The 13,059-nt window shown below is 43.4% G+C and overlaps 2 protein-coding genes across 2 annotated transcripts in view; one reads left to right on the forward strand and one right to left on the reverse strand.

Annotated features, from left to right (window-relative positions):
* LOC116397210 (uncharacterized) overlaps window positions 1-3,965 on the forward strand; it is a 5,196-nt gene extending 1,231 nt beyond the window's left edge. The window contains exons 2-7 of the mRNA XM_031872439.1: window positions 581-650; window positions 1,115-1,210; window positions 1,819-1,931; window positions 2,319-2,442; window positions 2,535-2,707; window positions 2,813-3,965. Of these exons, the coding sequence (XP_031728299.1) occupies window positions 581-650; window positions 1,115-1,210; window positions 1,819-1,931; window positions 2,319-2,442; window positions 2,535-2,707; window positions 2,813-2,878 (642 nt within the window). The 3' untranslated portion in view covers window positions 2,879-3,965. The remainder of the gene's footprint in view (window positions 1-580; window positions 651-1,114; window positions 1,211-1,818; window positions 1,932-2,318; window positions 2,443-2,534; window positions 2,708-2,812) is intronic.
* A 456-nt stretch (window positions 3,966-4,421) lies between these two features.
* The window catches only part of appbp2 (amyloid beta precursor protein (cytoplasmic tail) binding protein 2), a 15,584-nt gene continuing 6,946 nt past the window's right edge, over window positions 4,422-13,059 (reverse strand). Inside the window, exons 5-13 of the mRNA XM_031872438.1 lie at window positions 12,464-12,632; window positions 12,241-12,330; window positions 12,070-12,137; window positions 11,877-11,982; window positions 11,669-11,793; window positions 11,171-11,256; window positions 9,890-10,080; window positions 8,813-8,978; window positions 4,422-7,811 (exon numbers count right to left, since the gene is read on the reverse strand). Of these exons, the coding sequence (XP_031728298.1) occupies window positions 7,549-7,811; window positions 8,813-8,978; window positions 9,890-10,080; window positions 11,171-11,256; window positions 11,669-11,793; window positions 11,877-11,982; window positions 12,070-12,137; window positions 12,241-12,330; window positions 12,464-12,632 (1,264 nt within the window). The 3' untranslated portion in view covers window positions 4,422-7,548. The remainder of the gene's footprint in view (window positions 7,812-8,812; window positions 8,979-9,889; window positions 10,081-11,170; window positions 11,257-11,668; window positions 11,794-11,876; window positions 11,983-12,069; window positions 12,138-12,240; window positions 12,331-12,463; window positions 12,633-13,059) is intronic.

Raw genomic sequence — 13,059 nt, forward strand, 5'->3', positions numbered from 1 at the left:
TTTTTTTAAATGTACCAGTTTGATGTTGGCTGGCTCACAGTCGAAGCACTCTTGACGTAGAACATCAAATATTATAATAGTATTGTATTATATTCATGACTTCAGCATGTATCCAACACACGAACGACACCTTCAATACATTTCAACTGTTTCATTTGTTCGTCTTCTATTTTATTCCACCAAAAGGACACTAACGGCCAAAAATGAATCCTTAAATGTAAAAAAAGACATTTACTGGTCCTTAGTGGACCGTTAATGTTAAATGTTTTTTTAATGCTGCCCTCCTCTTCGGCAGGTGCTTCTATGTGTCCATGTTTTAGAATGGAGTTTGGCGTGACGCTGTGTTCGTAAAATAGCTTTGCCCGCTTCCTACGTCACCTTTAGCCGTAGTTGGCGTGAGCAACATGACAGCGCGCGCAGCACCACACAAAGCTGCCCGAGCTGACTTTAGCAGCTCGTGGAAGCCGCGGGAATGAAAGCATGAATGTACCTCATCATAACGTGCGTGAGCTCGTTTTGATGCCTCGACAAGTCGTCTTACAAAGCAGGTTGCATTCTCTATTTTTTTTCCCGGGATAAGGCACAGCTGTCCCGCTCAACTGACACGGAGATGGGACTCCAGGTTCTGCTGTACTGGCCGAATATTATTGGTGAGACACATTTGGTTGAATTTCAAGAAATTTTATTTTATATTTGTGTTATGTGCGGGACTGTCGGGTCACTGTGACATGACAACCCGGGTTACTTGGCCGTCACTGTGACATGACAACCCGGGTTGCTTGGCCATTAGCCTACTAAACATAGCAGCCAGACTGCGAGAATATTATATTATAGTATAGTATATTATACTATAGAATAGTATATTATATTATATTATAGTATAGAATAGTATATTATATTATAGAATAGTATAGTATAGTATAGGAGCCTTTATTTCGATGATGATTGGCAGAACATTGACACTGAAAGATGTCCCTGTGATGATACCGTAAATCATTTGAACTGACCTTTCGGTAACTTTAGGAAGTGCTCGATGTCTGCCACTGAATTGAAGAGTTCCTTCACCTGGCTGTCCTAATACCTTGTGTATGTATTATGTATTTGTCTCTTTCAGGTTACGTTAGGATCGGCCTTGTGTTTGCTGCATGGGCTTCCTGTGAGACACCAGCAGTCTTTGTCCCTCTTTACTCAACCCACATAGCACTTGATGGTAAAGGCTCTGAGGCTTTTTACTGGTTTATTCTGGCATCAGTACATTCCAGTAGAACCAATGTTGTATTGAACTTTCTTATTGTTCAGTAAACATAAAATACAGCCACAGGTGTAACTAATAAGATAAATAATAAATGGCTCACTGTCATGTCTTACTGGGACACTTGGACACAACGGGCCCATTGTTAATGCTATTAGCAACAACTGTGCCTTAGCTGTGATAACATGTCTGCTGTGAAATGGCCTATTGTGCTGCTGGTAGATGTTCTGCACCAGTTTAAGACTGCATTATTAAAAATGGCAGGTGTAATGACATTAATCACAGCCACATACCCTTATGGTTTCTGTTTAGGTCTCTGATATTGTGCATGCTAACTCAGTGGCATGCCTGCCTATGGTACTCAAGTGGTGTGATTGATTGAAGGTATTATTGATGAAATGCCTATAGTGAGACTGAATGAGTGTAGAGCAGAGTCTAAGGTTTTGCATGTAGGTGTAGTTGCGTCCTGTTTCATAACCCCAAAAGGCCTCGCCAGGAGGAATAGTTGCTGAGTGCACAAGACATGAACATTGTGTCTGCAGTATGTGATGATGTTTTCTGTGCAGGAGTGGACGGCTGGTTGGCACGGAGGCTGGGCCAGACCTCCAGGTTTGGAGCCTGGCTGGACGTAGTGGTGGACAACCTGGGCAGAGGCCTGCTGTGGAGTCTGCTTTTTCAGGTCTGCTGGCTGCAGAACACGCAACACAAACAGTATAGTATACACACACACATGCACACCAAGTGCTCACGTTAGGCTGTGAGCTTCCTATACGATTATCATAAAATGAATGGTTTAGAATGAGCCTTCGATATACAGTAGCTACACATGAAATGATTGCATACAGCTGGTACAAAGGAGCCGAGTATCTGCCAAGAAATGAATCCTCATTAATCCTTGCTGCACCAGCAGTAGCCTTTACTGTTCTGCGTCTTGGTTTTTGTGACATCAAGCAGAACACCCACGCGGTATGCTCAACCGTGTGTGTAAAGATTATTTTAAGCAGAGGTGTCTTGCACAGCACCATTTCTAACATGGTGTTAAATGTTTCTATGTGTCCTATTGCAGTGGGGCTGGCTGGTGTCTGCTTTGGAGTGGTGTGTGTTTGTGTGTAACCACAATGCCAGAGGTGACCACTGGAAGAACAGTTTCATCACCAGCCCTCCATTCATCCAAGCCGTCATGGCAAACGGTAACAAGCCTGTCACTGTGAATACGTTCATGTTAATGTGAAGCTCAAGATCCATTACAAGATTCCATGAACTGTGTATCTGCTGCTGTTAGGGTTTCGAACACCTCTTGGCACATGGGTGGTGAGCGGGCTGCACGGCCTCCCCCTGTGGCTCTATGGGTGTCGGTGGGGTTTACTGACCCACTGGCTGGGTCTGCCTCTCTGGATCCAGGCTCTGGGGACTGTGCTGCTGGCTGCAGGTCGCCTGCTGGCTCTATCAGTGGAGGTAGGAATAACCTTTGATAAGCACAAACATCATGTCGACAAAAGTTGAAGTTGTGTTGAAATAGTTGCTGCTCAAATTTCCTATTTAATTATATTATTTCTGCAGATATGGTGTATGTGGACACACATCAAATACCTCATCAATGACGAGCCAGAAGAGAAAAAGAACTGAAAGCCACTCAGCAGAGTTATGCTGCCCTGTCTACGCTGGAACAATGCTGCACCTTTATGTGAACACTGGCCTCAGGCCACATTTGGTTTTCTCCCAAGAAAATGTGAAAGTTGATTAGACGTCTACCAAACAGAGAATATTTCACGTAAATATAAGGTGGTCACGTTTGGACTGATTTTTTTCAATTTTCAACGACACTACCCTCTGTCCCAACTGTCCCAACTGTCCCAACTGTCCCAGGGAGGCAGCATTTTGCACTCCCTGTAGGCTTGAATCTAACAATATTTCACGTTTGGGTTGGGCTCTAAAAAACGTGATAAATTATAAGCAGCAGACACTTGTCTCTGTTCAGGGATCAAATTATTTTCAGTTCTGTTCAAGTTGTCTGTGAGTAATGGAAGGTTATTTTGTCCCTACTTCCGTCCTGACATGAGAGCACTTCATCCCAGGGGCATTGGAGGGTGTTTGTCAGGGCTCTGTGGAGGACGGGCAAGTTTTTCCAAACTAATGTGGAAAAAAACATTTCTTCATGGAGCTGTGCAGGTGTAGCCGTGCTGCTAGGTAGCTTGCAACACTTCAGTGTGCTGTAGAGACCATGTTTCTGCATGGGTAGTAATATTTTCCAGAAAGATGTTTGTGGGGTTTGAATATCTTGACTTTTTTTTATCTTTTTGTAATATGGCCGTGAATTATGCTCTTTCTCTTCGTTCTGGACTTCCAGAAGTTCGAGAGCATTGATGTGGGAGAGACCCGATGAAGGCTTTGTTTCAGGGAGGTTATCCTGTTGCCATTACTGCTGCCTTGCAATAAAATGCTGAAAGACAGTCCTAAGAAGAGTGGTCCTTGTGTACCTACTGTACAACACAGTTAGACGACACACATTCAGGATTGTACTGTTCAAACACCAATGGGCATTCTCTAAACTGCCACGAAGTTGGTTGGGTATAACTCTACTGTCTGAAATAGCATTGTCTGCTCTCTAGCAGAGATTTCTATTAAGTTGAGACACCCAAGGCAACAACAAAGAACAAAACGGATGTTGTCTATTTTCAGACTAGTGGAAAGAAAAAACATCCAAAATACACATTTAGCTGTTTATTTTTAAACAAATTATTTCAGAAAGCTTGTATTCAAAAAATAAATTCTCTTCATGTAAGTTATAAACTGGGGACGTTTCATGGTGGTATAGATTAGGTAATCTTTATTTACCCTATTCACCTGAAGTGTCCTGACAAATGTTTGAATTTAACAATAAATATCTTTAACAGCTGCTTCTTTCTGAGCCAGAAATCTCCACATCAGCAGCACTCACTCACACACCATCTGTCCAGTCTGTATTGTGAAGCTGTTCACAGAGGGGCTTGTTCATGGAACATAAGGCCTAACAGCCAAGGAAGGAAACTGAATGGGCTGTGATATTAAATACATTTAGGTACCATCAACTCTTCTTGTATATTTACGACATTTGTTTGGCCAAGTTTCGTTTAATTGAGACGTGAATGAATTCTAAGGTGCGAACACAAGAGAGAGAAACGCATGTGGCTTTTGTGATCAATGATATATACGTTTTAATGTTTTTGCAGCTAACAGTGAAGCAGTAACAGGACAACAGTGAAACATCCCCTCGTCACATCTGGTGTCGATCAGCTGAACTTGGAGAGAGAAACAGGGCTGTTGGAGAGATCACAGCTTTATTGAACATCTTTAACTTTGTCCATCTTTCCCAGCAAGCCCACTCCCTCGAAACCCCTCCCACCCCACACTGGAACTATGGTATTCCCTTTCAGATATCAGATCATCACAATAAAGACCAGTAGGTATTGTCAAGTCAAACCACGTCTCGTACATTCCACCGGACTGCTCGTCTCTCAGCGTTAGTGATATAGGACAAACACCCGTAGACACTTCAACATTAAACTAATCCCATCTGTGGATCCATGTTTCCCTGCTGGCCGAGCAGAGGATGTGACCGTGACGTATCGACAGTGACGCTGGAGGTTGGACAGAAAAGGCCTTGTGTTCAAATCAGTGAAAAAGATCCTTTTCTCAGACTTTCACGCTCGGTACAAAGAACAATCCACCGCAGAAATCACTTAACATTGGCTCCAAAACAGTAGCCCTAATAGACCAGAATGCAATGCAACATGTCGACATGTGTCCATAACTGGAGGAGAGAAGAGAATAAACACGAGGATGGATTACCCATGATGACATCTGACAGTGTGGAGTATCTGAGGGTACAGGTTTCCATTATGTTTTACTTTGGACACAAAGATATGTATTGACCATTTGTCACAAGCCAAACTGTTGCAATACGCCGTTTTCTGTAAATTGTCCAAATCTAATCTGTTATCCGAGTACAGAACTTTTTGGAAGTACAGACTGCAGGTAACATTCATTTCCACCTCTGCCCTGGAAACCGTTTCGCCATCTCCCCAGAGAGAGGGCGTGCTTGTTGAGGCCGAAGCACCGAGAGTGTAGCTGAGCGTCCTTTTAAGGGGGCTAAGGCTGGACCTCCTCAGCTAGAGCCACTCACATCCCTGCTAGAGAGGGAGGCGTCTGAGAGCACTGAAGCAACAGCAAGGCAAAGCTGGTTTCCTTCATTCACTTAGACGAAGGAAACAGTGGGGCGCTTAACAAAGGCGTCACATGTTCAACAACGTTGCAGATATTAATGCCTGAATTCATTTTAAAGCTGGACAACACTTTCCATCAGTGAGAAAATCTCATCGTTATTTCTCTACAGAAATACTCGTCTCACTTCATCCATGACCACACACCGAGGACTTTTCAGGGTTAGTTCACCCAAATTATGAGAACATCTATTTCTAACTTACCTGTAATGGTATTTAGCCATGCAAATAGTTTATTCTGTTTCACCAAGGTTTAGAGATCACCATCTCTGACATATCTGCCTCCACCCAAATACAATACACGTGTATGGGATTTCATTTGTAGCATTTTAAAGTGTCACTACAGCAGTGATGCCCAAACTGTGGTTCTGAACCACATTGGGGGTCGCACAATGATTCCCACGGTAGGAAGAACACACATCTGTACGACAGAAATGACGTTTAAGCTTTCAGAATACTGTATGGTTTTACCTCTACAGGCCTAAGTCGGTAACTTGTAAACTTCTGGTAAAGTGATCTGATCGTTTCAAAGTGCTACATTTAGACAAGCGCCTGTCTGAAGAATCAGACTGATAGAGATTCATTTTCATGGACACGAGTTACAACAAACTGGGCCCCAGGGCAAGATTTAAGAAAAACAAAAAACAGATGCTATTGGTTGTGTTCAGGGTTATTTCTCCCATTGGTTCATTATGATTAAAGAGCAGCACCCTTTCAAGCAGGAGTTAAGCTGTAAGATGAAACAACTGATGGGCTTTAGACACCAACAGTCAGTGTGGTCAGGCTGATGGAAAAACATGGTCCAGTAACCAAATATGTGAGACTTTGCATTCAAGGGATGTTTGACAGGAGGGAGAGGAACGATGCACAGGTCAACGACACATGCACACAAATATAGGTCCCCATCGTAGTGCCCCTAAGGGTAGAATAGTGTATTTAGCACTTAAGAGTACGGGTCCGTCTACAGACAGATAACTGCAAGCTGGTGTAAGGCTGGTAATCATCAGTAGAGCACTTGGGCACCCAGACAGACACACACAGACAGACACACAGACAGACACACACACAAACACACAGACACACACCCCTCGTTTAAAGTAAAAGTGTGGAGCCTTTCTTCAGACTTCATGGCTCTCTCAGTAAGAAAAGCATATACAAAGGGTGCCATAAACATACTTGTTTACATATAAATTGTTGGCATTTTAATTATTGTCGGTACTAAGCTGGAAACAGAGATAAAACCAGATGAAATATATAGTGAAAACAAGAGCGGTGTGCAACTTTATACCCACTGGATGAACACATTCCACTGTTTGTAATCTCTCTCCAACGAGCAGTTCTGTTAGGGTCTACTTTCATTTCTTTGCAAAGGAAAAAAAAAAAAAAAAAACAAGTGTACAATCTGCTGTATTATTTTACTGTACAAGTGTCAAAAATATCTGACATTTTCTTTCTCTGATCCACCAAGTTGATGTGGGTTCAAAGTCTTTCACAGATGAGCTTGGGGTCCAGTCACTGTTGTGTCGAGAGCCCTGGAGAAACATGGTTCCATCTGCGATGTGTCTCATGGCATTCAGAGATACACTGGTTCAAATACAAAAAAAAATTGAAATCTCCTCCGATTCCAAAATTAAAAGAAAAAAGGCGAGCGAGAGAAGAGATCATTTTGTCATCCTTACAGGATGGTTGCGGGGTTTTCCCGCTCAGTCATGGTTCCTCTTTCTCTCAGAGAAACGGTCCGCTCTGTGGGGTGAAGCTGCATCCAGTCTGGAGCTGCATCTTGGTGGTGTAGAAATGTCCATGAGGTTTGATAATGGTGTCTCTACTTTGTTTTTTTGCACAGCTAAATGTGTGTGTATGTCTGTGTGTACTGGCATCTGCAGAGACTATAAAGCCAACAAATCGCCGGTGACGCTTGAATTTACTGTGCATTACTAATTGACTGTGTGCAATTGAAGCATCACATTGGGGCTTAGTACGTGTCCTCACCAGACTAAAGCCCACGTGTCTCTTATTCCCTCTCTTCCCTCATAAAAATCAGCCGAGACAGGGCCGGGTGGGGCCCAGGCTCTGAGCCAATAGGAACGCTTGTACCACCTCCTGGGTCTGCTGGGGCGTAGTGTTGACATCCTCCAGGGCATCTGCCACGGCAAACTGCCGGTCCCTCAGCCGGTTCCAGTTGGACAGTACATTGTGGTATTCAAACACCTTCTCATAGTTTCCCACTGAGTTGTAGAGTTTGATGAGGCCTCGGTAGTCGTACTCCAGCCCACTGTAGCCCTCTCCAAACAGCTTCTTACCTGTGAGGACACAACACACCGTGTTTCATCATTCTAGAGCGATTCATTGATCGGTCAAACCACTAAACATGCATTGTCAAATCTTCCGATAATCCATTAGTTGCAATCAAGCGGCAACTCCCCCGTTTAAATTATATTGAGGCTTAAAGTTAAGCATGATTTGAGGCCACTTTAGCTGTAATGAACAAACTATTAAAACCTACACAGAGCGTACAGCCCCTGGTTAGTTCGCAGTGAACAAACAATAGACACCACACACAGAGATGATAAGGTAGCAGGGTTATTTCAACCGGCTCTCAGAGCTTCAGCAGTTTGGTTGAATTCTGCGTAGTCTTGTCCTGCTGCAAGTTCGTAGTTCCAGTAGCAGAGGAGAAATGCTGACATCTATTGTTTGGAGCATGTATTACACATGTATTACACATTGCACTTTATGTCCATTTTTTGCAGAAATGTTAAACTTCTCCTTATTTCAACTTGCCAATTGATACTTTACTGCTTTACCTTTTGAAAAAAAAAAGCTATTTTCTGATGTTTATGAGATCAAGTGATTAATCCAGAAATGTTCTGCTGAACAGGCTGCTGGTAGCTAACTGGATGCCCCACCATGGGCTATTCAGCCATGGGCAGACATTAAGCATCAAGAGAGCAGCAGATCAAGTCAGGCCAACTCAGCTGGTAGCTTTGGGTGAGTGCTCATGGGAGCAGAAAAGAAAAACAGTGTTTTTCTGGAATCCAAGAGACACAGGAGTGATTACAGGCCTGTGTTACAAAGCTATCCAGCCATGATTAAACCAGGCTCTGTGGGACCGAGAAGCAGGCTTGCTAAATCACCATGGTGACCTATGGAGAATGGCTAACCGGCTCAGTTCATAGGACCTTATAGGAAGCCTTACCAGCTTGCTTATTCAGCAGCTCAGGTATCATTTGTACAGTAAAGAGAGGAAGTAAGAGCTGAAGAACAGCCAGCATGTGTGACCCATCCATCCCACCCCGTGTCTGACCGATAGCGATGGAGCGCAGGTAGAGCCTCTCTGCGTCCTCGTACTGGTTCATGTCGTAGTTGTAGAGGGAGGCCAGGTGACCCACAGACAGAGCCACCTCGTAGTCCTCGTGGCCCAGAAGCTGCTCCTTGATCTGTATGGCTTTGATGTGCATCTCCTCTGCCTCCTGGTTACACAAGCACACAGAGATAGAGATATGGATCTCACATCAAGGTAAAAATGCAAAGCCAAGTCACTTCCTCATGCTGTGATCAGCTGGTACTACTGTGCTATGATTGGTCAGCTACACCAGGCAGACCTGGCCCCTTGACGCTGGGTCAGATGCATGTCTGTAATGCACCTTTGGCCCCTTTGCATTTGACACAAATTATGTCGATATCTTCTAGACTGCTGAAGCCTCAAATTATCTTCAGATGAACTTTAGAATGCGTTTGTACACATTGTGTCCCTCATCACTTCCACTGAAAGAGCATCGGGGGGGGGGATCTGTTAATGGCCAGTATGAACCGGAGAAAGGATCACAGCAAGCAAGCTCTATTTCAATGGACATACAGGCACATGACTGTAGTCTTCAGACATTTTAACCACAGGTCAGTTATCAGTAGAGGTGCTGAAATGACTTGATTCTAAGACGAATCAGATACTAGTATTGAAAAGATGCAGCTTTCTATATTATAGATTGTTGTCAGATGTCTGAAAGCACTTCCTAAATAAAGAGAGTTCAGAGTAAACTCACTGCTTGTATCAATTCTTGAAGATGGACACATAAGAAAATTGTGGCTCCAAATCAGCCCAGAGCAAAATGAAAATGCAACATCTGGGTTTAACCACTAGAGGGCAGTTTCTATGCACATTTTAACACAATATGTAGAATTCTAACACTTTGCACTAAAATGTCAAGATTTGGACCTGAATCCATCAACAACACTACTACATACACAACTGCATTGGTTGTCAGCTGAAGAAAGTGGTGTAGGGGGTTATGGGTTGAGTTACTCTTTAATGCCTAATTATTTCAGTGAAAAAGAATGCGAGAATTGGATAGGACACACACACAACATCATAATGTCCATCCACCTTGAACTTCCTCATGGACTGGTAGAGTCGTCCTAGGTTGCCGTAGTGCTTGGCAGTCTGGACGTTGAACTCTCCGAAGGCCTTCTTTGCCAGCTGCAGTGAGGAGAGGTGAAGGTCATGAGCCTCTTGAAGAAGGCGCTCCTCTGTCTCCTTATTGTGACAGTCGATGGCGATTTCCTCCAGAATAAGAGCTGAGGGAAACACACCAAGCACACATTAGACTTCTCCCCAGGACTGAACAGCGGAGCCACAGCCCTATGTCATTCTTTTGTTAACCATCACTTCACTGTTACCTTCTCAAACAGTGTACGCACACACACGCACTCACACACACACAATATGAAAGATCATATTAAAAGAGTTAAAACACCACAAATATCGGAGGCCTTAGCGCAGGTCTGCATTCAATTATTTGGACTGCACATATGAACTGCCTTCGCGATCCAGCCCAGCCTTGAATATACACAACTTATGTAAAGACCATAAAGCAAAGGTAGCGGGGGAGTTAGGAGAGACTACAGCGGTAGACTATTGTACTCGACTCAGCAATCAGTGAGGCTTCCTGACATTAGCATTATTGTTACCAGCAGGGGGAACTTCGGTCGCATGCACCGACATCAGCATTTTGCTGACCCGGTACTCACAGAGGGGTCTATCAGCAATCCAACAGCACCATGAGTCACATTTATACAACCACAGCGGCACAAAATCATATTTTCCCCATTTGTTTTAGGGAGATGAAATCATAAAATAGCACGCAGACATTCAAAGGTTCATTTTAATACATCAATAGAGGCTCATAATGTGAAAAAAGACATTCAGTAAAGCCCTACATTAAACAAAGTACACTGTACACGGAGCTGTTGTTGCCTGTTGGGCTTCAGTTTGTGACCTTATGATACGAGTATATATTTTTATGCTAAGTGTAGTATCTGAGGGTTTCTGAACATTACATGTTTTAATTAATTTCCAATAATAAATACATTTTGCATAAAGGAAGAATATTTGTCCACTCCCATGTTAATAAGAATGTTATATCCGTGACAAATCTTCATTTAAAAGGGTACATTTTGAACAGATGAATTGCAACTAATGTGTGCTGAACTGTGGACAATCATGCGATTAATCGTGATGAAATATTATAATCGGTGGAGAGCCCTCATGAACTTTCCTTAGGGACATTCCATTATCCTCGCTTTAAGACAGATGCCTGCCTGACATCCCCCCTGTACCCTCCACACAGTGGGCAGAAGCCCAGAACCTCCAGGAAACTCGCCTCACCTTTGACTCTCTTGGAGGAGGCCAGCAGCAGATGGTCCTCAGGCAGAATATGAGTTATGATGTCTATGGCACGTTCCGCATGGAATCTGAGGGACAAACAGCAGCTGATCCAAACAATTCATGAAACTTAAGACTTGACTGGGAACTGTATTCTACTCAGGATAAACACTTCCAAGAAAGTCAAGCGTTTCCCATGAGGCAAGCTGTTTTGAAGCTCACATCAGGGTTAGAGAGGTCAACTTTCAATCAGGGAGTGTGTCAGTGAATCATTCAAACATACAAAGAAACACGATTGCCATCATCGATCACTGTCTAAAATACAGATATTGCTTTTTAATATATGAAATGGCACATGTCCAGAGCATGCAGCCACATAACATAACAGAAGGGCACAGTGTGACTCATGGTCTTGTGCTACATCTACAAGGGAGCTCATGTCTTATGGAATTAGCTGGCTGGTGTACAAACAGTTCAGTTAGTGAGATTCATTGTACTCACAGAGCGTTGTCAAATTTCCCAGAGCTATACTGGTGCACATATGAGGAGTAGGCCAGGTCTTCATGGGCGGTGGCAACGTGGATGTTCTTCCCCCCGAACACAGACTGTCGGATGTCCAGCGCTGTCTGCAATTTGTACAGAAAGAAAGAACTTTGAATTTAACACAAAAACAAAGAAATATAAGTTGACTAGGAGCCTTACGACTTACCTGGTAAATAGCAACTGATTGGCATATGTTATCTACATTTAATAAGTAAAATCCATAATCTAGCAGCGTATCGGAGTACTTCGGATGCTTGTGTCCGAAATGTTCTCTGCCAGACACAAAACAGTAAATCAGAACTCATGATCAGAAAGAGAATAAGAACAATGTCGAGTCTCTATGAGACACAGCGGGTTACCTCGCTAGAAACACGGCATGTTTGATCAGCTGCTCTGCTTTCCTGAACTCTCTCTTGACCACGCAGGCCTGCAGCGGAAAGACGACACATTTCTTTACAACACTGCTGTCCTGCAGACACATCCCAATAACAACTCCATATTATCTTGTAATATAGAAGAACATAGTTAACCTTGGAGGCTTGCCGGAGGACATCAACCACTACTTTGACAGGGAGCCCCGGACTGATTTCCTTCATAGCCTCTATACACCACCGGTATGCCTGGAAAATGCAGGTAAAAGACATCTGGAGTGGAACAACTCTGTGATGCTGTAAACCACTCACACGCCATCATTCAAATCATTTCAATTAGAAGCACTTGCCCTTATAGTGTACAATGGTCAGACGTGTTTACCTCGTCGTAGTGGCTTTTGGCGAAGAGCAAGGCACAAAGCTCGCCGTACAGCGCCGCCTTGTTGGCCAGGTGGCCGTGTTTGGCTAGCTTGTCCATGTAAGACTGAGCGAGCTTGAAGGTCTCCTCCCCCAGGTGGTACTTACAGTTGCCATTGCGGACATGAAGCAGCCTGTGCACACAGCGGAAAGAAACTCACGTCACTGGATGTCGACATGAAGTCAAACATTCTAAAAGGAGCCACACACACACACACAAGTAGGGATGTCACGATAGGGAATTTTCATATCATGATTTGAATCTGAATAATTCTAACAGACCTGTAGCTAATGAACTAAAATAGTTAGGAAATCAATTTCAGCAACTTGACTCCAGTTTATTTTAAAAAGAGAAACAATGTGGGCTTATTTCTGTACTGCAAACAATATTAACACGCTTTGTCTGTACAGTCTGAAAAGTGAACAAAAGCCGTCAGAGAATAGTAATAGAGTAAGAAGTACAATATTTACCATGTTTCAGTTGCAATGTCAACAAATGAGATCTACAACCCACCCCCAAATCATATTTACAGTGATTTGCGCTCATACAGACCCCCCCCC

Source organism: Anarrhichthys ocellatus, unplaced genomic scaffold (assembly GCF_004355925.1).
Source record: "Anarrhichthys ocellatus isolate YVR2014 unplaced genomic scaffold, GSC_Weel_1.0 scaffold64, whole genome shotgun sequence".
Classification (NCBI taxonomy): domain Eukaryota; kingdom Metazoa; phylum Chordata; class Actinopteri; order Perciformes; family Anarhichadidae; genus Anarrhichthys; species Anarrhichthys ocellatus.